General features: G+C 50.1%; 1 protein-coding gene, 1 long non-coding RNA gene and 1 other non-coding gene across 4 annotated transcripts; 2 read left to right on the top strand and 1 right to left on the bottom strand.

The window, feature by feature from the left end:
- Nucleotides 1-4,830: 4,830 nt before the first annotated feature.
- Asl (argininosuccinate lyase) lies at nucleotides 4,831-19,169 on the bottom strand. 2 transcript variants are annotated; one of them, XM_060382261.1, is made up of 16 exons: nucleotides 18,891-19,168; nucleotides 13,429-13,623; nucleotides 12,454-12,537; nucleotides 12,198-12,254; nucleotides 11,970-12,067; nucleotides 9,827-9,904; nucleotides 9,633-9,710; nucleotides 8,357-8,409; nucleotides 7,447-7,509; nucleotides 6,696-6,810; nucleotides 6,488-6,572; nucleotides 6,318-6,377; nucleotides 6,085-6,168; nucleotides 5,446-5,526; nucleotides 5,234-5,340; nucleotides 4,831-5,040 (listed from the first exon to the last, which is right to left on the bottom strand). In XM_060382261.1, exons 1-16 carry the CDS (start codon nucleotides 18,900-18,902, stop codon nucleotides 4,896-4,898), a joined length of 1,395 nt encoding a protein of 464 aa, XP_060238244.1. In that variant the 5' UTR covers nucleotides 18,903-19,168; the 3' UTR covers nucleotides 4,831-4,895. The 2 variants fall into 2 exon arrangements, with proteins under 2 accessions (XP_060238244.1, XP_060238245.1); XM_060382262.1 differs by lacking the exon at nucleotides 4,831-5,040 and having other exon boundaries at nucleotides 5,266-5,370; nucleotides 18,891-19,169.
- A 139-nt stretch (nucleotides 19,170-19,308) lies between these two features.
- On the top strand, nucleotides 19,309-22,065 carry LOC132653670 (uncharacterized). Its single transcript, XR_009591451.1, has 2 exons — nucleotides 19,309-19,790; nucleotides 21,233-22,065. It is a non-coding gene; the product is annotated as an uncharacterized LOC132653670 (long non-coding RNA).
- Nucleotides 22,066-22,673: 608 nt separating this feature from the next.
- On the top strand, nucleotides 22,674-22,776 carry LOC132653924 (U6 spliceosomal RNA). The gene has a single exon (XR_009591744.1). It is a non-coding gene; the product is annotated as a U6 spliceosomal RNA (small nuclear RNA).
- Nucleotides 22,777-23,821: the final 1,045 nt, after the last annotated feature.

Genomic DNA, 23,821 nt, shown 5'->3' with positions numbered 1-23,821 from the left:
ATATATTTCTGAACTAAAACCAAAACAAAACTTTCAATCATAGACACAGTTCATAGAGGGCCTGGCAAATCTTGCTGATCCTACCACATGGCATCACCAGTGCATGGCAAAAGCTTAAAGGGCAGAAGTTGCACTTGGCACTAAACAGGACACTGAACAAAGTGGGCAGCCCTCAACAAAGATGGCTGCATACCAGGACTCTCCCACAACCAAAATGGCTGCAAGTTGTGTGACTGCCCTTAGTTAAGATGGAGGTGAAAACCATGGCTCCACCCTCTTTATCCCTGAATCAAATGGCAGCGCCCAGCCCTGTTCTTGGCTGTTTTCTGCCTTCTGCACCCTCCTGTCTGCCCCAAAGTGTGCTCCCACCCATGGCTAGAGGCTAAAGGTGTTCAAGACCCCACAGGAGTGTTCTAGGAGGCAGAGTTGCCATGGTACACAGCTCTGTTGGGTCACGGGCCTCACCCCTTTCTAGAAACGGGATCATTACCAGCAAACAAAAACACAAAAAGACAGCACAGACAAGAATGTACCGGCACAGAGCACGCAAAAGAACAAAAATCTCGGCAGCACTGGCTGCAGCCGTGTGCTTACTTTGCCTCTCTGAGGCCAGAGGACACCAGGGACACAAGCCTTGTAGTGGTGCATGCCCTCCCACTCCATGTGCCATTCCCCGGGGGTTTCCATACCCCATGGGAGCGAGTGGGGTGCCTTCGGCCACGGACAGTCACAGCGAGCTGGCCACTGCAGCAGGGCTGGACGCAGGGGACTTGCCCTAAGCTCAGCCGCTGCCAGTCACGGATGCGGATCTGAAACTGGGAGAAAGGGCAGAGGCCCTGGGACTGCTTCGTCAACTACAACCTTGAGACAATTACAACAGGTAAGACTACAGAAACAGCACAACATTCCCGAAAAGAAAAAGAACAACAACAACAAAGTGGAGTTCCTCGCTCTCACTGTCTGTGCATGAGAGGCAGACACCTGAGGACAAATCAGATGAGAATCTTCAGATTCTCCCCGACCAGATGAGAACTTTCCTGTTCTCCAAAAGAAACCAGATCCAGATGAGAACTATTGTGTTCTCCCAGAGAGGTGTTCTGAGCATCCTTGGGTCAGGCGGGATTTCCACCGCGTCCACTAACCCTGAGGGCCAATTCAGATAGCCAAGCTAGAACCAGATACAGACGAGAATGCATGCAAACAGATGAAAATGCAGATGGGCCCTCTCAGACTTAGGCTCACCCATCAGTAGGAACGTTAAAGGTTCCTTTTAAGTGCTCTACTACTTGAGCAGGGGGGAATTCAGCTGGATCCCGAACAAGCCCCCAAATGTTATTGTCTGGAACTTGTTGAAGAAAACATCCCAGACACAAATAGTATGCAAACAGCAAAGAGCATTTATTCTGCAGAGAAAACCAGCATGCTGGGGTCATTCACTCATACAAAATTGCGATGACCCCTAAAGGTCATTTTTTTTAAAGCCAGGATTCCTACTGTGGCCTCGATTGGAATTGGGTAGTGCTCATGGAGGCTATGTGACTCTGGTCAGGACTTAGGTTCTTTTCAAACCAGTAGTTAAGCAACCTGGTCTTCTCCAGGCCAGGTGTCTTGGCTGTTTTTAATTGGTTGTCCTTTTCCTGTGGTTTTCTTCCTGTAGTTCTTAGTCCTGTTCTGTCTAGCACGAAAACGAATATCTAACCTCTCAATACTATCTGTGTCTGAGGTCATTCTTCAGTGATTCCTGGGCCTACCATTTGGTGGCCCATACAGGGATCCCCAGAGACCTCTAGCCAAGGGAGTGGAACATTTGAGGGGACCCTTTTTTTCTCCCCAAGCAATTGGTAAGCTTTTTTTCTTTTTTTGGTGCCTCATGTCTGGTCTGATATCTCTGTGTCGGGTCTAGTGTCTTTGGGTTCTAGAAGCCACTCAAGTGCAGGGGGCTGAAAAGGACTTGGTATACACATGGGCTGTCAACCGGCCACAGGGTAGAGGACACTGCATTCCCTAGGAGGGTCTCCTGGAGGAGCTCTGGGTGCTGGGAGAATCAGTTGATGCTCATCTGATTTTCTACAGGCCTCCAGTCTCTTTGTCTCTAATTCGTGGAGAGAGACTCTGGCTGCTGCTCAAACTTTGTTTTCAGGTTCCTGGGAACATCTTGTTTCTGTTCATGGTTGTCTTAATTGTTGTAATGGTGTCACTGTTACGGTTGTTGGGTGATTTCATGTTTGTTTCATTTCGACTGTTGCCACCATTTCTCTTCTCTCCACCCGGCTTCCTACTCCTTGCTTTTGCATACTGCCTGAGTCTGGGGTCTTCTTTCAGAGACTTCAGACCTAACACTAACAAACAAGCGAAGGTGCTTGCTGGTGGTGCACACCTTTAACCCAGCACTTGCAGGCAGAAGACAGATCTCCCTGAGCTCGAGGCCAGCCTATTCTACATAGTGAGTTCCAGGACAGCCAGAGCTACATAGTGAGAACTTGCCTTGAAAAACCAAAACAACAAAAGAATTAATAAAAAGTTGCCCATGCTTTGATAAATAACCACTTACCATGCTCATTTGAGAAATCCCAATTAATATACTAGGCACTTATGTTGCTTATCTTAGGCAACCCAAGTCATATTTATTGTAAGTTATTTTTCAGATTTATTTTAGTCCATGAGTGTTTTTTTTTCCTCATGCATGTATGTGGTTTGTGCAGATAGAGGTCAAAAGAGGATATTGGACCCCCCCCCAAAAAAAAAAAAACTGGAGTTACAGGTGTTTGGGAGCTACTGTGTGATTGCTGTGAACCAAACCCAGGTCCTCTGTGAGAGCAACAGTTGCTCTTAACTGCTTAACCATCTGTCTAGCCTCCTTAATGTTTTTTAAAAAAGATTTTATTTTTGTTGTTTTTATTTACATGAGTGTGTGTGAATAGGCACCACATGTGTGTGCCCACGGTGACCAGATGAGGTGGTTGGCTCCCTGTTGGCATAATGTTCTTGTGGAATGTATACAATTTACCCTTTTTCATTCAAATGCTAATTTCACTACCCCACCATCTGGAAAGGACCTGGAAACACCAGGAGAGATGAACCAGACCTAAGATATGGCTAAAAGCAAGTATAATGTGGGAAATCTGAATGGGAGGAAGCTATGTGGGCTTGGAGGTTTAGGATGGAGTAACTATTGCCCAGCACTGTGCCTCTATGTTAATTAAATAAATCCTAGTCTCTTTGTGATGATTTGGGTGTACAGCTGGTTTAGGAATAACTGCTGTTTAACTAAACGATAAGTCAATAATAAATATTAATAATCAGCAACAGATCCCCTAGAATTATAGTTAGAGACAGTTATGAGCTGCCATGTGGGTTCTGGGAATAGAATGTGGGTCCTCTGGAAGAGCAGCCAGGGCTCTTAATTACTAAGATATTTAAAAACAAACAAACACACACTTCCTTTTCCTGTGGGCTGGTGGAGTATAGGCCTGGGAGTGCTCATGCTGTGGCACGCATGCTGTGAGAACTGGTAATTGGTTGTCTCCTTCCACCATGTAGGTCCTGCGGATCGTGCTCAGACCATCAGGCTTAGTGGACTCCACCTCTCTGCCCCACTTTTGACACTGACTCATTTGAGATGTGGTTTGGCTGGCAGAGTACTTGCCTAGCATGCAGGAAGCCCTGCATTCCACCCGCAGGACCACATAAGCCTGCACACCTGGATCCTAGTACCAGGCAGGTGTAAGGGAGGGTCAGGAGTTCAAGGTCATCCTTGACTTCAGTGAGCTCATGGTCAGCCTGGGACACAAGAAGCCCTGACAACACACACACACACCCCTTCCACAGCACCGCCTGTAGCTCCAGTTCATTCATCCTGTCCAGAGTCAAAATCATACCATGCACAGACTGTATTCCGCCGATTTGTTTCCTGAAGAATCAGAAAGGGTATTCTGCTGGGGTGTTCTGGACAGTGCTACAGCGGAGGCCCCCACCCTGCTCCACGTGTCCCTGACAAGGGGTTTATTTCACCCAGGATGATCACAGTGCTTCCCCTAGTGTGGGGATCAGTTCTGCTTCCATGGCAAGTGAGGGGCTTGCTCCCCTGCGCACCCCGCATCCTCGCTTTTTGCGGATCTACGTGAGGCGGAGAATGGTGCCCCCACTGCATTATACTGTTTTTATTAGATTTGTTTTATCGAGACAGGATCTCCTGTAGTTCCAGGCCCTTATGATAGAGTTTTAAAAGAGATTAGTTTTCTTCTTTTTTTGAGACAGGGTTTCTCTGGGTAGCCCTGGTTGTTCTGAAACTCACTCTGTAGACCAGGCTGGCCTCGAACTCAGAGATCTGCCTGCCTCTGCCTCCTGAGTGCTGGGATTAAAGGAGTGTGCCACCGCTACCAGGCTCAAAAAGACTTATTATTAAAAACAAAAAACTAAGTGTACGTGGGTGAGAAGGTACGCATGCGTGCGTAATGTGAGTGCAGTACCCATGGCAGCCAGAAGAGGGTGGCAGATCCCCTAGAGCTGGCGTCCGGAAGGTTTGTGAGCCTCCTAATGTGGGTGCTGGGAACCTAACTTGGACCCTCTGCAAGAGCAAGCACTGTCACGTCTCTCCAGCACCGATTCCTGATGCTTTAAATTTACGGTTTTAAGTTGATCTTGCAGCCATAGCTGCTGCCTGGGACCTCTAGGATGGGAGGTACCGGGCCTAGGAACGACAGGATCAGATACGATCCCCGATCCTGTTCCTCTTAACATCGGCACTCTTTTTTTTCCTTCTTTCATGACTCCATTTTCCAGCTCAACAAATCCCCAAGCCCACCCCTGAGGAAGACGGACTGAGGCACATGTGTCTGGAGGTCTCTTCAGGGCCCCGCTTTATTGGGGAACAGCTGGCTGTGAGTGAGTGGAATCTAGGGCTGCTGGGCCCGAAGCAGGGCCCGCACCTGGCTGATCTGCCACTCGACACTGGACCGTGCTGTGCCACCCAAGGCACTGTACTGTTCCACACTGTGGCCGTAGTCCCACACGCGACTCACGTCACCTGAGAACAAGGGACTGGGGAGAGAGAGGACGGGTCAGAGCAGCCAGGGCATCCCAGCCTGCAGCTGCCCAGGGTCAGCTTCCTGAGCGCAGCGCAGCCGGGGTGGGGGTGGGGCTAGCGGGAGGGGTCACAGAGGGAGTGAGGGGGAGGTTAGTGGGGGGTCACGGAGGGAGTGAGGGGGAGGTTAGCGGGAGGGGTCCGCCACACCTGATGCTCTGCAGCTCCTGAAGCGACAGCTGGTTGAGGGTGACTCCTTTAGTCTCGGCCATGAACACAGCTTTCCCTGAGGCCTCGTGGGCCTGGCGGAATGGCATCTAGATACACAGGCAGAGGGTGGCCGGGAACTTGTTTTCCGCTGTGACTTGAGTGCCTGGTTTTGTGGACACCCTTGTCCCCACGCCCAGCTGCTTCCTACTCACCCCTTTTCGGACCAGGTAGTAGGCAAGGTCGGTGGCCAGCATGTCAGGGCTGAGTGCCTGTGTCATGTTCTCTCGGTGAATCTGGGGGCGCAGGTCCAGCAAAAAGTGAGCCTGGGGGAATCCCCTGAGCCCGCCCCGTGTCCTCAGCAAATGAGCTACAGCCCACCCCACCCCAACCTGCTCCCACGAGCAATCCGCTCTTGGCTTGGGCATTTTCATCATCATGAGCTTATCTTTATCTTTTGAGATAGGGTTAAGACTTAGCCTGGCAGCAGGTTGCAGTGGTGCACACCTGTAATCCCAGCACGGGGGGTGGGGGATGGGGGGTAGGGGGTGGGGCAGAGGCAGGTGATCGCTGAGTTGGAGGCAAACCTGGTCTACAGTTTGAGTTCCAGAACAGCCAGGGCTACACAGAGAAACCTAGTCTCTGACAACAAACAAAAAATCAAACCAAACCAACAAATCCGATTCTGCCCCAAACCTAGGGCTTTGGTGTCTAACCTATCCCATGCCTGTGCTTCTGTAGCATGTGGTGGTGCCTTGCCCTCCCCATCCCAGCTCTCTGGCCTCATCTCCCTGCAAATCCCTGTCTGGGCCTTAGGGGGGAAGAGGTAGGTGAGGTGGGTGGCCTGGTCTTGCCTGCAATGTAGAGATGACTCCAGTGGCCACTTGGAGGACAGCAGTCATGGTGTCAGACACTTCAAACACAGCTTCCTTGTCTTCCTGGGAGGCATGTGACAGGTAAGGGGCTGGCACCCCCTTCCGAGGGTAGACACAGGCTGTGTGCCCAGGCCAGGACGGACTCATCCCGAGGGTGCCTCTCTGGGCCTGTCAGGGCTCTGAGAAGCACTGTGTGGTATAGCCACTCATACCTGTAAGTCCTTGTTGTAGGTGCTTGGGAGTCCCTTGAGCGTCATCAGGAGCCCAGCACACTGCAGGGAGATTGGAAGTGAGCAACTGGGATGCCAGAGTCAGTTATGATAGCCCCTGAGGACCCACTGCTTCTGTCAGGAAGCCTTGCCCCCCACTCTGCCCAGCTTACCCGCCCAAACACTCGGCCCGCCTTGCTCCGGATCAGCTCCAGGCTGTCTGGATTTTTCTTCTGAGGCATCAAGCTGCTTCCGGTGCTGGGGACAGAGGTGTCAGGGCTGCTTATGCCTGGCAGGCCTGCCGGCAGAGGCACTGAGCAAGTCTAGCAAAGGCTGGGGTGGCATGGGGTGTGAGGAAGTGGTTCTAGTACGGGGCCCTACCTGTAGGAATCCGAGAGCTGCACAAAGTTGAACTCCTTGGTCCCATAGAGAATCAGGTCCTCTGCCATCCTGCTGAGGTGGGTCATACACAGAGAGGCCCAAAACAGGAACTCCGCTGGAAGGGACAGCAGGCCTTGTCTGTGTGTTCACTCAGATGGCCGAGGGACAACTTATAGGAGTCAGATCACTCCTTCCACCATGTGGGGTTCAGGGTATCAAACCCAGTTTCCTCAGGCTTGGCAGTATATGCTTTTTACCTACTAAAGTAATTTTGTTGGCCCTTTTTGTTGGTGGTGGAATTTATAATTTATTTATTTATTTTTGGTATTGTTCATTTGCGACAGGGTCTTATATCGCTCAGGCTCATCTCAAGCTATCAGAGGATGTCCTTCAATCACAGATATTCTTTTTTTTTTTAAAGATTTATTTATTTATTTTATGTATATGAGTGTTCTATCTGCATTTACATCTGCCAGAAGAAGGAATCAGTTCACATTATAGATGGTTGTGAGCCACCATGTGGTTGCTGGGAATTGAACTCATGACCATTGGAAGAGCAGACAGTGCTCTTAACCACTGAGCCATCTCTCCAGCCCCCAATCACAGATATTCTTGCCTCCTGGGACCGTGGGTGTGTACCATTATGTCCAGTCTGTGAGTGTTGGGGACCAAGCACACAGAGCTTCACGCACACTAAGCAAGCACCCTATTACCCGGTGCATGTCCCTAGCCCTGGATTCTTAGATCTCACCCACAAAGTCTCTCTCGCTGGTGGCATCCATGCTGTTGAGTGTGATGGCCCCAAAATTCAGTTCTGGAGGTGAGAGAGGAAAAAGAGCTGAAGTGCCTTTCCCTACTTCGAATCTGTATGGCCTGCCTCACCCTTGACTCTTTCCTGGAAATGTCAGTCAAGGAGGGGTCTGAGGTGAGGAAGTGGGTCTCTGTTCAGACCTCAGGAGGATGGAAGGAGGTCTAAATATTCCCAGCAATGGGTACCCCTGACTGGCAACCCCATTAGTCTCAGTACCCACAGGCAAGATATGAGGATCTCTGCCCTCCCACTGTGGGAGGCACGGAGGTTCTTGTATTCACAGAAAAGCAGTAGGGGGACCAGGAATGTTATACAGAACTCCTTTTTTGTTTGTGTGTTTTCGAGACAGGGTTTCTCTGTGTAGCCTTGGCTGTCCTGGACTTGCTTTGTAGGCCAGGCTGGCCTCGAACTTCTTAAAGAGATACGCCTGCCTCTGCCTCCTGAGTGCTGGGAGTGCAGGTGTGTGCCACTGTGCCCGGCTTGTAGAACCTATTTTTATGGAAGGCGTCCCACATACTTTACAAAGAGTTTTAATGTGGCCATGTCTTAAGTTTTACTGTGCACATAGGATTTAGTTAATTATCACCAGGAAAAACTCACCAAATTGTGCTGTGTTTAAACATGCCTAAAATAAACTGCTCAGTGTCATACTGCCAGAGTTCGAACCCACACTGGCTACTGGGTAGTACTGAACCTACAACCCTGTGCATTTGACATTTCTGGGTCCCTTAGGGCTTATCTGAGAGGACGAAAACCTCCCGGCCTCCCACATCTCATCTCATGTGTCCTTTTGGCACCTGGCAGGTGCTATGGTTGACAGTCTCCAAAGGAGGATGAGCAGGGACCTCACCTGCTCGGAGCAGCTCCCGGTCCACACCCAGAGGGTTGCCTGCAATGGCCCCACTGTAGAGACAAGGGTTCGCAGTGATTGGGCTTCTGGGTTCTACACACATGCAACACTCAGAACCAAGCCTTAGTTGCTCAGCCCCTCTCCTGGCCTGGCCACCTTAAGGCCCCAAACACCTTCACCATGTAGGAAAAATGGTGTAATGGGAAGCTGGCTGGGGTTCCAGCATTTTTTCAAATTTAGTTCTCCCCGTGCTAGAGATCTGGAAGGCTGATTAAGGCCCACCTCTTTTTTTTATTAAAAACTTGTCTCCGGGTGAGGTGGGGCACGCTTGTAATCCCAGTACTTGGGGAGGCAGAGGCAGGCAGGTTTCTGTGAGTTCAAGGCCAGCCTGGTCTACAAAGCAAGTCCAAGACAGCCAAGGCTACACAGAAAAACCCTGTCTCAAAAACAAACAAACAAAAAGCATGTGTATGTGTATGTATCTTTCTTGTCTGTATGTGAACCACAGGTGTGTAGGTGTCCACAGAAGCCAGAAGAGGATGTTGGAGGCCCCGGAACTAGAGGTAGGGGCAGCTGTGAGCCACCCAATGTGAGTGCTAGGAACCAAACCTGGGTCTTCTGCAAGAGCAGCCAGTGTTCTTAACCATCTCTCCAGCCTTCACAGTTTTGTTTTTAAAGGTTTGTTTTTATCATTTTTATTTATGTATATGTGCATGTATGAATGCATGTCACATGTGTGAAGGTGCCTGTGTTGGCCAGAAGAGGGCACTGGATTCCCTGGAGCTAGAGTTCCAAGTGGCTTACTTGCTGCCCAATGTGGGTTCTGGGAACTGAACTCCAGTCCTCTGTAAGAGCAGCAAGTGCTTAACCGCTGAGCCATCTCTCCAGCCCGTTAGTTTTCTATTAACATGTATATTATACATATCTGATTTCACTATGACATTTTCATACATGTTAGAATGTATTTTAATCATATTTACCTCCTCCTTTACCCTCTCTTGTCCTCCTCCTACCCTGCTGATCCCTTCTTCCTCCAGACGCCTAGCCTTTCATGGCTTTGTTCGTGACCCAGCGAATTTCCCTGGGGCTGCTTACAGGCACATGTGTGAGTGGTTATCAATAAAAGCACATTTCTCTGAAGAAATGCCCTTCTCCTAGCAGCCGAGAGGAAGGGGCAGGGCCTCATAAGCCCCTCCCTCTAATTAACAAGCTTTCTTCTGCCTAGCACCAGGCTCTCACCTCCCCCGAGGTCTGGGGACTGTGAGGACTGCCTTACCTGCCCAGCGGCAAGACATTGATGCGCTTCTGCACCTCCAGCAGTCTCTCTGAATCTCGTGTCAGCGCGACAGCGTGGCTGTGGAAACCAAGGGCGTGGGGGGGTGGCGGGTGGCTGGACCCCAGGGAGTCTCCCCTTCCACCAAGTCCCCGGGGCAGAGCCCCTTTCTACTGTTCCGACTCAGGACAGCTCACCTCAGGATCCAGTGGCTCCAGCGGATGGGCTGGGCCCTCTGAAGGTGTGTGTACCCTGGGAAGAGGACGTCGCGTTCCCTGCAGTAGGGGCAGAAGCGGGAGACCCGAGGGTTTGGGGTTCAGTAGTGACAGGCAAGGCTTGCTTAGGACACTAGAACCCTACAGGCCACGCTCTTTTCAGGGACGGTTAAGAACAGACCTGCGAGCCTGGCGCAGTGGCACACGCCTGTAATCCCAGCAAAAGCAGAGGCAGGCAGATCTCTGTGCGTTCGAGGCCAACCTGGTCCAGGTCAGCCAAGGCTACACAGAGAAACCCTGTCTTGAAAAATAAAAAACCAACCAACCAACCAACCAACCAACCAACCAAACAGACCTGAGGAGCTTTGCCTGAGTTAAGGCACCGGAGGGTCATTGGGGAAAAAAACCTGAAGTGAGTCAGTGGGATCAAAGACTAAGCCAGGAGGGGCATGGCGGTGCAACTCTGTAGTCCCAGTGTTCAGGGGGGAGGCTGAGGCAGGAGGACTGCCATTAAGACTGAGACCAGCCTTGGCTATGTGGCGAGTTCCCTGCCAGCCTGGGTTACAGATGAGACCCTGTCTCAAAAACAAAGCCCAGCCTCTGCGTGAGGCGGTGCACACCTGTAATCCTAGCATTTGAGAGGCTGAAGCATGAGAAACAAGTTCGAGGTCGGCTTCAGTTATATATTGGATTTTAGGCCAGCTTGGGCTGTCTTAAAAAAAAAAAAAAAGATTGGAAAGGAGAGGACAGGACAGGGAAAGGAAAGGAAAAGAAAGGAAAGAAAAGGAGAGGAGAGGAAAAAGAAGGAAAGGAAGAGAGGAAATTTGAGGCTAGCTTGGGTTACATAGCAAGTCCCGGGCTATCCTTGGTGTATAACCATTACCACATTCAACTTCAGAATACGGTCGTTGTGCCATTAAAAACGACCCCATATTCGCTAGCCCTCCTGCTCTTCCCAGCAGCCCACCTCTACCTCAGAGCATATGCCCCTGCAGTCCCGGTTAGCTGAGGCCGATGAGCACAAGACACAGCGAGGAAAGAGCGACCTTCTGGTTCTGTTATCACCTACGATTTGTCAGGGTCCCCTTTGCCAGTCCCAGGGACATTAGAACGTGGAAGCACAGGACGAGGCTGCCGGGAGGCCGCCTTTGGCTCTGTCATTTGCCTTCCATGTAGGATGTGATGCGGGGTAAGATGGGACAATAGGACTGAAAAGTGATTGTCTGCTTCCTGTTCAGTCAGGCTCTTTCCTTGAACACCTGGCAAGCTTTACTCTCCAAAGATCCTTAAACGGTTGCTGCCCCCTGGTGGCCTCTAGGCTGACCTTGGTAGGAGATGGAGCTGTTAAGTCACGCCCACTCCTTGGTGTTCTGGGTTGTTTTCAGAGCTCTGAGCCTACCTAATACCTCAGGGCCTCATTCTTCAACTCTCTTCACCCCTAGAACTCTCTTTTGGGTCTTACACTCAGAGACCTGGTGGCTCTCTGTCACCTCAGGTCTGCCCTCTGAGCCAAACTCCTGCCATCTTCAGGAAAGTACATGAGCTTTGAAGTCACAACTGGGCCTGTGAGACCGGAGACGTGGCTTATAGGTTAAGACCACTTGTTCTTGCAGAAAGACCTGGGATTTCATTCCTAGTGCCCACACGGTGGCTCACTGCTATTCATAATTCATAGCTGTAACTCCAGGGAGATCTGATGCCCTCTTCTGAATTCCACAGGTACCCGGCATGCAGGTGGCGAACACACAAACATACAGAGAAACCACTTATACATGAAACAAATCTAAAAACAAAACACAAACAAACAAACATGCAAAAACCCGAAACCCAAACCTAACCTACATACTGTTGACATTCTTTTCCTTTAGGAGGGAGCAGGAGGGTCTTCGGTGCTTTACTTGAGTATTTGGCTGATGTATATGTAATCCTGCCCTAATCGTACGTCTGGTTCAAGGAGGAGCTAGAATATACAGCCTAGGGAAGACTAGGAAAAGACTAGAACCTTACCTGCTTTGCAGCCGTGGAGGAACCATCATCCATGCCGGACACAAACCTTCCGGCATGGCTGGTTTACAGTTACCCAGGGGTGGGGGGAATCTTGTGGCAGTGTCCCCGTGATACTTACGCCTCCGCCCGGTCTACCATGCTTCCAATGAGTTCCCAGAGCAGGGCGGAGAGCTTTGAACACGTCTGTCTCATCCACAGCCTGAGGTCCGTGACCACCTGTAGGAGGAGAAGGCGGAACTCAGGGAGTAGAGCTTGCTGCTTCCCTGGAGAACCGGGACTGCAGCTGTGACCTCCGGGGCTCCCCAGGTTGAAAGGGTCACGGTAGAGGCGGGAGGGCTGGTGACACCTGGTCATTGCGACTTCGTCCTGTGTGTAGCTTCCCCGCAGTTTCACCAATGAGCTCCTAGGAGTGGAGAGGCGTGAGGTTAGGGACTCCCTGCCCCAGGTAGGGGTCCTTGCCAGCGCTGCGGCTCTCCCTCCCTATGCCAGGGACCCCGACCTGCCCATCTCTCGCCATTTCTACTCTGCCACGATGGTTACTCAGGGTACTCAGGGTAAGGTGAAAAAGAGAGACCAGTCCAGAAGGAGAAGGTGTGTCATACCTTCAGGCGCCGCTCGTTGGCCGTGTGGATATCTTCATCGTTAGGGTGTAGTTTGAAGGTGCCCTGGGCCCACTCTTCAGCTACCTGAAGAAGGCGGCAGCAACCCAGGGTGTCAGGTTGATGGGCATCAGGAGCCAGGAGTCTCCCTGCCCTTTTCCTGGCTCAACCCTGGTTAAATGCGCTGGTATGGAAGCTGGGCCACAGGCTACTTCCCATCCCTGAGGGATGACTTCGTCCACCTTGGTCTTCAGCAATCAGGAGTCATTAAGGATAGAGCTGAGCTGGGCTGGGTGCAGTGGCCCATGCCTTTAACGCCAGCACTCAGGGAGGCAGAGGCAGGAAGACTGTTATGAGTTTGAGGCCAGCCTGGTCTACAAAGTGAGTCCAGGTCAGTAGCCAAGGAAGAAACCCTCTCTTGAAACACCCCCTCCCCAAAACAAAACCCCCAAAACCAAAAACTAAGGGAAGGGGAAGGCTGGAGACATGGCTCAGCTGTTAGGAGCACTGGCTGCTCTTCCAGAGGACCTGGGTTCAATTCCCAGCACCCATGTGGCAGATCATAGCTGTCTGTAACTCCAGTTCTAGGAGCTCCGACACCCTCCTACAGACATGCATGCCAGCAAAACAGTGCATGTGAAATGAGAATAAATCAAAAGCAAGTTAGAGCTGGTAACCTCAGCACCACTCTAATCTACTACGACAAGGTCGCAGGACAAATCTGGAATACTACAGCTTGTGCCCCAGGATATGAGAGCCGGGACAGAACTTAGGGATAGAACAACTGCCTAGACTCTCCCAGTGAAGGGACGGGGCATGGCTCGGCAGTAGAGCATTTTCCCAGCACACACACAGGCCTGGGTTCCATCTCCAGCATCAGAAGGAGGGAGTAGTGGTGAATGTAATGCTTGGGGATTTGGGGTAGGAGCCTGGGCTCCCGGGGGAATGAAGGGAGGGTGGGCCTTGAGACGGTCCTACCTTATCCAGGCCTTGCAGTATCTGCTGCATCTCAGCCTTGGTGAGAAGCCCCGCCTTCTCCAGGCCCCTGCTGTAGGCCTTGCTCCCCTGCACATCCACATTCCACAGATGCCGGTCATAGGAGATGGATGAGTTGAACTTCTCCATGATGGGGTCGACAGCGCCCACAAACCGGCCACCCCATAGCTTCCCGCTCTGGCCAAGTGGACAGAAGAGAACAGACTCTCAAAAGGGACCCTTTGGAGAATTACCCAGAAGAGGCAGGTGGGTGGGGTAGGGAGGGTGGGAGAGGAGGATGGCGGGGCGGGTGGGGGCATTAGATATTATATTTCTTGTTGTTGGTTTTTCAAGACAGGGTTTCTCACTGTAGCCCTGGCTGTCCTGGACTCCCTTTGTAGACCAGGCTGGCCTTGAACTCACAGAGATACGCCTGCCTCTGCCTCCCCGAGTGCTGGAATTACAGGCGTGTGCCACTCTGCCCAGCTAGACATTATTCTTACTGGACAGATAGGGCAACTGCAACTCAGAGGGTCAGGAATTTGGTGGACATTTCAGGGTAGGATAGACACAGACGTCAGGATTCTTTCTTGCCACGTGGCATGGACCAGGGAAATGATGGCAGTTTTTGTTGTTGTTTTGTTTCTCTTTTTTCTTTTCTCTTTTGTTATTTTTGAGGCAGGGTTTCTCTGTGTAGCCTTGGCTGTGCTGGACTCACTTTGCAGACCAGGCTGGCCTCAGATTCACAGAAATCCTCCTGCTTCTGCCTCTCTGAGTGCTGGGATTTCAGGTGTGTGCTACCATACCCAGCTTTGTTTTGTTTTGCTAGACTGGGTTTCTTTGTGCAGCCCTGGCTGTCCTGGACCCATTCTGTTCACGGCTGGCCCTGAACTCAGAGATCCACCTGCCTCTGCCTCCCGAGTGCTGGGAATAAAGGCTTGCACCACCTAGTAAAGGCTGGCACAGCCCCTACTTTTATATCATTGTTATATCAGCTGATTCCCCACCTCCAGGCACCAAAGAGCAGAGGAATAGGTTGGAGAAGCACCTGTTTTGAAAGAGGAAGGCACAGGATGTGGACAGGTGGTAGGTAGGGATGCAGAATAGGCAGGAAACAGTCAACCAAGGACCAGAAGGAAAGTGTGGTAAGAGAATCCTGAGGGACATGGCATGCCAGTCATGTCCTTTCTGTGTGGGTGTCTGTTAGAGCCAGCAAGGACATATGGCTTCTCCTCAGAACTTTGAACTGACCTTGGACATACCATATAACATCTTAAAACCCCAGTTTTGCCTTTTTACAAAGCAGGAACTATGCCTACATGACAGGCTTCTTATAAGCCAGTGGTTCTCAGCCTTCCTAATGCTGTGACCCTTTAATACAGTTCCTCATGTTGCAGTGATCGCCCAACCACAAAATTATTTTCATCGCTACTTCATAGCTGTAATTTTGCTACTGTTAGGAATAATTTAAATGTGTGTTGTCGTTTGTTTTTCTGACAATGTTAGGCAATCCCTGTAAAAGGGGTCGTGACCCATAGGCTGAGAACCGCTGTTATGAGCTTTTAGTCCGGTATCATTTTTGAAGTATATACAGAGTGAAGGAGGGCTGGAAGGTCCTCAGAGTTAGGGTGCACTCTCTATATGTACATACTTGTGTGTGTGTGCAGTTGCTCATGTGCGCACTCATGGGCATGACAGAGGTCAATGTTGAGTGTCTTCCTTAATTGCTCTCTACCTTATTATTTATTACTGTTGTTTATTATTTTGAGAGAGAGCCTCATATGGCACTGGCTAGCTTAGAACTCACTGACTATATAAATCAAGCGGGCCTGGAATTCATAGAGAGCACCACCCGATTTTTTAGAGATAGGATCTCTCACCCCCACTGAAGTCATCGATTGAGCGGGGCTGGACAGTCAACAGTTTCAGCTTCTCCAGCATTGGGACCCAAACACACTTCGCACAGCAGGCACTTTACTGGCTGAGCCACCCCCGCCCCCTGGTGCTTGCTTTACCATCTGTGCTCCTGGGTCTGGTGCTGCTGTGTGACCATGGGAGCATCTGAGGTGCTCCGGCTCCACCCTGTGGGCTGACCTCCTTGGTGCCCAACAGTCTTCCTGTCAAAGGACTCCGACCCACAGAAGCAACCCCCACCATCATCCCCAGCTTCGTGGGAGGTTCTACACTTGACCCTTAGCTGCCTCAACAAAAGCTGGCTCTTCTTCAAAGAGCCTCCCATGAGCCCCTGGGGCCTGCAGGTCAGGCTGGCCAGTCAGAACAGGGAGAGATCCTGCCACCACCTTCCTTTGCCAGATTTCCGGCCTCTGTGCCTGGTTTGTTGGTATTAACAACTCCCTAACAAGCAGGACAGCAGCCAGAACAATTAGTACCAACCCACAGAACAGCTTAAGGCAAGCTGAGGTCATTTGCAGCCCAGACCACTATGTTCTGGGCACAAACGCTGAGCTCCAATTCCACCAGCAGGCTTCCAGGCACACATTCCCCTTGCTACTCCCTTCCCCAGCCCCCTCCAAAATTTGGGGTTGAATCTAGGGCCTTGTTTGTGAGACACAGGTGCTCGACCACTGAGTCCTAGCCCAGCCCCTTCCTCACTGGGGAAGTCTAAATATGTTTCTATCACTGAGCTACACCCCCAGCCATGGTTTTGGCTTGCGGAGATAGGGTCATGCTATGTAGTTCCGACTGAACTAGTTGAAGTTGGCCCCAAATTGTGATCTTTCTGCTTCAGTGTCCCGAGGACCGGGGATACAAGTGTAAGCCACCACACTTAGCTCTGGCAAACTTTGGAAAGGATCTTGGGAGGTCAGAGTGCAGTGTCTCCAATTAGTCAGATAGTGGGTAAGGACTAATGTGGTCGGAGAGAGTCCGGGATGAGGGGAAAGGAGCAAAGAGCTGCGCCGAGTACAATGAGAAAGCTATAAACTCAAATGTACACCAGAAGTACAGGAAGGTTACTGTTAGCTGGGTGTGATTGTGCTCACTAGCATTAGGGAGGGAGAGATAAGAGGATTAATAGTTTTTAGGTTTTTGTTTGTTTGTTTCTTGAGACAAGGTTTCTCTGTGTAGCCTTGGCTGTCCTGGAATTCATTCTGTAGACCAGGCTGGGCTCAAACTCACAGAGATCTGCCTGCCTCCACCTGCTGAGTGCTGGAGTAAAGGCGTGTGCCACCACTGCCTGGTTGAGGATTAATAGCTTCAGGCCGGCCTGGGCTGCATAAGACCCTGTCTCAAAATAGCCTTGTACCATTTGCCACCACTTACTGAACACTTATTATTGCTTAGTCTTGCACTGAGTGGAATTCCACACATGAGACCACACAGATGGAGACGTAGCTCCGTGATACAGTGCTTGCCTAGCATGCATGAGACCCTGGGTTGGATCTTCAATACTGAAAAACAAAACAAAACAAAACAAAACATTGGGGAAATAGCTCAGTTGGTAAAGCAAGCAAGAGGCTCTGAGTTCAATCCCCAGAACCTATGTAAAATGATAATAGTAATAGTAATCATGAAAGGCTGGCTATGGTGGCATGTACTTATAGTCCCAGAGAGGTAGCTGACCCTGGGTCTAGTTGCTGAGTTCCAGGCACACACACACATGCAAACGTGTGTGCATGGGAGTGCATGCACGCGTGCACACAAAGCTTGCCCGGCATTTGTAACTACATTTTTTTTTTTAAGTTTTTGAGACTAGGTCTCTCTCTCTGTAGCCATGACTGTTCTGATCCACCTGCCCCTGCCCCCAAGGGCTGGGTTTGAAGGCGTGATCTGGCTACACCTGGCACTGCAATTATATCCTTTTATGAAGTAGACACCATTACAAAGGAACTAAGAGGTCAAGGCTGACCCTGGAGCACAAATCACATCTGTTGGGCTCCAAAGTCCAGGCCTTGCTCCTGACCCTCCACACGACCCGGAGGCCAAGTAGATCAGGCCATCCTAAGTCACACCATGTTAAATCTTTAATCTGAAATGATGAGCCTGAAGGAAAGAAAGTGACTAGCCAGCTAATGAAGACCAGAAGGGACTGGACACACAGGCCCCCATTTCCCTAAGAGTTCAGAGTAATGGCGCCATGGTCCATCCCTTTCAGGTGGGGCCCAATTACTGTCAGTATTCCATTTACCAGACAAAACAAGCAAGTTCAAGGAAGACCCATGTCTTGCACACCTATCACTAAATTCAAAGAGAAGCCCGGAATTCCTGACCCTTGGAATACCTCCTGGCTCTTTCCATGTGATAGAGCTCAAGTGGGATATAGGGACTCAGCTTTTCCTATACATGAGGATAAGTGCATGGTATGAGGGGTATCCTACAGGGTGAGGACTGACGAGAGGATGTGGGGGTGAAAAGCAGGGTGTGAAAAGCGAGGTAGCTCACTGGGTAAAGGCCCTTGCTGCCAAGCCTGTTGGAAAGAGAATCTGTTCCCACAAGCTGTTCTCCGACCTCCACAGGTGTGCTGCTGTGCCCACACACGCACATACTCATAAAACAAACAAACAAACAAGCAAATAAACAACTAATGATAAAAGGAAAAAGTAAACGGAAAGTTTTAATGTGGCAGCTCCCTCCCGGAATCTGAACACTCCGTGGGTGGGGGCAGGAGAATTGCTTGAGGCCAGTCTGGGGAGAGGTGATTTCCAGAGCTGAAGTGAGCGGCTGTCTCAAAGAAAGAGAAACCGCCTGGAGAGCAGGCTCGGCCTTTCAGAGCGCTAGCCTCCCTTCCAGAGGACCCAGGTTCGGTTTTCATCAAGCACACGGTGGCTCACAACTGTCTGCAACTCCAGTTCCTTTAGCTGCCATACCCTCTTCTGACCTCCGTGGGCAGCGGCCGCCCACGTGGTGCAGACCTACATGCAGGCAAAACACCCATACACTTATTATTTTCCAGACAGGGTTTCTCTGTGGAGCTCCGGCTGTCCTGGAACTCGCTCTGTAGACCAGGCTGGCCTGGTCACAAAACTGCCTTCCGAGTGCTGGCGTTAAAGACGTGCGCCACCATCGCCCGGCTTTAAATTAATTTTTTTTTAAAGAGAAAACAACGCCCGGAGTAGTGGTACACGCCTTTAATCCCAGTACCCCGGAAGGCAAAAGCAGGGGGAATTCTGAGATCGAGGCCAGCCTGGTCTACAGAGCTAGTTCCAGGACATCCAGGGCTGCACATGGAAACCCTGACTCAACAAACAAACAAACAAACAAACAAACAAACCCACAAAACATAAGGGAAAACAGCCAGGCCTGGTGGCCAACAGTGAGCTCACCACATGAGCCACTTGGCGGCGCTCGCTGGGCGCATAACCATAGGGACATCCCTGAGTCTACGTTAAACCCGGCTTTGGAAGTGTTGTCGGGAATTTCTAGATCACTTCAGGTCGGCGTGGCAGGAGGTGGCGCCCTGCGCGGATCAACCCCGCTCCTCAGCAAGGTCCCTCAGTCCTACACACCTCTGAGGCCATGTTGGGCGGTTCCTCCTCCTCCTGGAGCTTCTGTCCTTTGGCTCTGGAAGACAAGACCAGACCGACCACCACGGTTCAGGAGGTCTGCGGGGCAGGGACAGCTCCGAGTTGGGGACACCTGCTTTGCTGGCGGAACGTGGGCAGCGCTCGGCAAGCGCGCCACAGTCCTCGCGTTCCCTCTTGTTTGTCCCTCTGTCCCACGCTCCTCGGACCTCAGGGGCCAGGTACCTCCTGGTCTCTTCTGGCCAGGATGGCGTCTGCTGTCCCTCTGCCTTGTCCCCGCCTCTCGGCAGCGTAGAACCAATTGGGAGAGGTGGGTGTGACCCATCAACCACGCCTGTGGGCGGGACCACTAGCTGAGCTTCTGGCCGCGGGAGGAGCCCCGCGATTTTCAAGGAGTCAGCACTCGCTGTACGGAGGTCCCAGCACGTAAAACCTGTCTGGGGTAAACACAGATGGCAGGCGTGTTATCCCAGCAGCACACCGGAAGCTGAGGCAGGAGGATTGCTGCGAGTTCCAGGCCTGGGCTGCAGATGAACCTGTTTCAAAAAACAAACAAAAAGCAGACACAAAGGCCAGGCCCTCTGGATCATATCTTTAATTTCAGCACTTCGCAGGCGGAGCCAGGCGGATCTCTGTCAGTTCAAGGACAGCCGGGTCTACATAGTGAGTTCCAGGCCACCCGGAACTACATAGTGAAACCTTGTCTCAAAACAGGGCAAAGGGTAGGGAGTGGGGCACATGCTAAATCAGAAATGGTTTGGTAGGCCAGTCATTCTAGCACTCTGAAGACTGAGGCAAGAGGCTTGTTGTGGGTTCCAGGCCTACACAGACTACTGAAAAAGCATGGCGGTGCACGCTTGTAATCTCAGCATTCAGGAAATGGAGGTAGGAGGATCAGAAGTTCCAGGTCTTCCTGAGCTATGTAAGCCTGAGTTACATAAAAGCCTATCTTCAACAGGGGGGGAGGGGGAGGAACTGGGGACAGGGGAGGGCTGGAGAGATGGCTCAGTGGTTAAAAGTGCTAGCAGCTCTTCCAGAGGACCAGGGTTCAATTCCTAGCACCCACATGAAAGCTCACATGGGGGTAACTCCAGTTTGAGAGAATCTGACAGCCTCACACAGACATACATGGAGGCAAAACACCAATGCACATAAAAGAAATTATATATATATATACACACATATATATATAATTTTTTTTTAAGGGCAGCAGGCAGGGTGTGGAAAGATAACTGCTAAGTGATACACATAGCTTTGATCCCAGCACTTAAGAAGCTGAGGTAGGAATATCAAGAATTTGAGTATAAGACTGGAGAGATGGCTCAGAGGTTAAGAGCACTTTCTGTTCTTCCAAAGGTCCTGAGTTCAATTGCCAGCGACCACATGGTGGCTCACAACCATCTATAATGAGATCTGGTGCCCTCTTCTGCCCTGCAGACATACATGCAGGCAGAATACTGTATAAATGATAAATCTCTTAAAAATAAGAGTTTGAGTACAGGGCTGGAGAGATAGCTCAATAAGAGCTAACCTTGAAAGGTTTTCAACCTGGGTTCGATCCCTGGAACTCATATAGGTTAAGTGTGGGGCTCTTCTGTAGTATCCGCACTTCTCCTCAAGACGAGAGAGAAGACTGGAAACACAGGAGAAGCCCGGTCTCAGTACGGAGAAAGGTGAAAACCGACTCCAGAGGGCTGCCCTCCAACTTCCACACACGCTCTGTGGCACGCAGCGTACAGACTCACCTCCCTCCCTCAATAAATCAATACTTAAAAGATGGATCCAGTGAGCCGCCTCATCACGTAGTGGTGCTGGTAATCAAGCCATACGGTGTGAATTTGATCCCAGGGACCCACATGGTAAAAGGAGAGAATGACTCCACCAAACTGTCCCCTAACCTCTGCATGGACACACACACACACACACACACACACACACCACACAGTACAAAGGAAAAAGCACTAACAAAAACCCAAAATAAATGTTGGTATGTAGTTCAGATGGTAGCCTCTAGACAGTCCAGAAAGGGGATCCTAAAAGTGAGTATGTCAGGCATTTGAGAGTTAGCACTCAGTGCATATATCAAGTTCATCCTCAAGGCAAGAGATCTATGCTTGCCCAGAATCAGCGGGCACTGGGCCACTGTGTAGACCAGCTGTGAGGGGCTCACTGCCAAGGAGGGTTTTGTTTTTATCTGCACGGATGCTATGGACATTACATAGGTGTGTGATGCTAACAGAAATCAGTAGAGGATGTCAGTGTCCCTGGAACTGGAGTTACAGATGGTTGTGTGTTGTGGATATAAACATGTTTTTGTTTAATCCCAGGTCCACACCTGGAACTGATGTGGGACTGACTCAGATAGTCCACAGCAGCAGACTATTTGTGTCTGAGAAGAGCTCTTTGCCAGCTTCGGAGTTTAAATCTGTGGGCTCTGGAGACAGAATAAATGCCAGAGCCCAGAGAGTGTGGAGGCTCTGAGAAAGAACAAGGCTGCTGCTGCTTCCCGGTGGCTCCTGGTTGCTGTTGTGAGACAAGAAGTTGGAGATCTCCTGAAAAGAGGACTGGACTGGCTCCAAGGAACCTGATGACCCTGACCAGCAGGAAGCAGCTAAGAGATCTGTGGCCCCTCTCCCACTAGCCCTTTCTCTTTCCTACCTGGTGTTGGGGTGTTGGAAGGGGCACAGTTGGGGTGGAGTAGGGAAAAAAATAACTGTAAATAAAAGTTCTTAAAAAGTACACCTAGAGTTGTGAGCCCCTGTGTGGGTGCTGGGGACTGAGGCTGGGTCCTTTGCAAGGGCAACGTGTCCTCTTAAGCACTGAACCATTCCCACTGCCCCTTGTGGACTGCAGATATTTTTAATCGCCAAGAGACCAGATAGAGATAGCCAAGATGGGCCTGGGAGCATTCAGGGACCATTCTCAGTAGTTGCTAGAGTATCTGTCACACCATACAGTTGGAATGCTAAGAATTTTATTTTAAGGCAGGTGGTGGTAGTGGTGCCTGCCTTTAATCCCAGCACTTGGGAGGCAGAGGCAGGTGAATCTCTGAGTTCCGGGCCAGCCTAGTCTACAAAGAGAGTCCAGGACAGCCAAGGCTACACAGAGAAACCCTGTCTCGAAAAACAGAATTAAAAAAAAATTTTTTTTTGCAAAATAATTTGTTTTCATTTTATCAGTATTGACTGATTGTCCCCCTCAGCTGTCCAAGGGCTAGAGTGACGTGTGTGCCAGCACACCTGGCAATATCTTGAATTTAACAGTGTTAAGTATTTCATATGGGTTACCTTTGGAAATTCCCTCAAGCACGTCTAGAGGGCAACCCTGATAATCACCAGGCTTCTCCAGGCGAGGAAAGGGGAATTTGGAGGAGAATGGGTGATTTGCCTAAAGACACGGAGACAGGAAGTTGGAGGGCTAGGAGAAACATAACATCTGCCTGGGAAGCTCTGCAAGAGCTGAACCACTTAGGCCAGCCACTAAGGCCTGAGGGATTACATTAATGAACAACTGGCTAACAGGACTGTCCCTGAACCTCACATGATAGTCACCTGCCTTTCCTGTCCTTGGAATGAAAACAACAGTTTGACAAAGAGAGGCTAGAAAGACTTGTGCTGGCAAGCTTCATAACAGAGCTGGATCTCCAGAATCTACAGGGTGAGAAGAGACAAATGCCTCATGGAAGGTGTCCACACAAGTGCTTTGGGACACACACACACACACACACAACACAACACACTAAAATGAATATATAATAGCAATGGTACAGCTCTCTTCAGCAAAACATATTCTAAAATGAGAATTATACAAAGTAAATTAGCATGGCCCCTGCACAAGAATGACGCTCACGTATGATGTCCTCCATATTTAAAATACTTCAAAAAGAGCTCTTTACTTCCCATCTGCCATGAGATGGACTTGCTTTGTTTCTCCAAATGCTGTTGGCCATGATGTTGGGCCTTGCCCTAGACCCATGGCAATGGAAGCAGCTTCTCAGGGAAGTAAACCTCGGAAAACCATGAGCCAAAATAAACTCCTCCCCTCCACACCAAATAATAACAACAACAGGCAAAATGGCTCTTCCAGGGAAGCTGCCGACTGCCAGTTCTGACTACTTGAGTTTCAATTCTGGGACCCACCTGTGGACAAAAGTAATAGACTAGAAGGAAGCCATACCCGTCTGACCACAGTCTGATTAGAACCTGGAGTTTCTGGAGAGGTTAGAATGTTGCAGATCCAAAGCCTAATTGTAACCTTGTATATGTCCTGATGTCTTTGTGATAGCAGAGCAGATCTCCAGCTTCCATCAAACAAAATGCTAAGAATGTCACCAGAAGACTCTCAGGTCTAGAGCAGACACTTTCCTGACTTATCTTATCTTACATTCCCAACAATGCATTTGAAAAAATGGTTTAATTTATGATTTTCTTTACTTTGTTGCTATAAAAATCTCATCTAACTACAACTGTATTAGAACATAGAATTTTGGGTAACCTGAGTCTGTTTTCATGGGCCACGGTCACTCATATTTGGCTTCAGAATAAACTATTTCCTATCCCCTTTGGGAAGACGTGTGTGTGTGTGTGTGTGTGTGTGTGTGTGTGTGTGTCTGTGAATGCGTTTAAATACTTTATTTATTTTTATCTTATGAGCATTAGTGTTTGCCTGCATGTATGTCTGTGTGAAGTATGCCTGTGTGAGGATGTCAGATCCTCTGGAACCGGAGTTACAGACAGCTGTTAGCTGCCATGTAGGTGCTTGGAACTGAACCTGAATCCTCGGGAGGAGCAGTCAGTACTGAGTCATTTCTCCAAGCCCAAGAGTATTGTTTTTGTCGACTTACCTTCCTAGCCAGCTCACTTGCCCCAAACTTGATTATAAGACAATAATGAATGGAAATTATTGTTGTTATTGGT

This window comes from Meriones unguiculatus, chromosome 4 (genome assembly GCF_030254825.1).
Source record: "Meriones unguiculatus strain TT.TT164.6M chromosome 4, Bangor_MerUng_6.1, whole genome shotgun sequence".
Classification (NCBI taxonomy): domain Eukaryota; kingdom Metazoa; phylum Chordata; class Mammalia; order Rodentia; family Muridae; genus Meriones; species Meriones unguiculatus.
Note: the sequence above shows the minus strand (reverse complement) of the source record. Positions and strands in the feature narration are given on the sequence as shown.

Coding starts and splice junctions, on each gene's coding strand:
- Asl (XM_060382261.1), bottom strand. Junction 7,510..8,356: donor CCGGGAGCTGCTCCGAGCAG/GTGAGGTCCCTG, acceptor TCTCACCTCCAG/AACTGAATTTTGGGGCCATC. Junction 5,041..5,233: donor CAGGAGCTGCAGAGCATCAG/GTGTGGCGGACC, acceptor CTCTCTCCCCAG/TCCCTTGTTCTCAGGTGACG.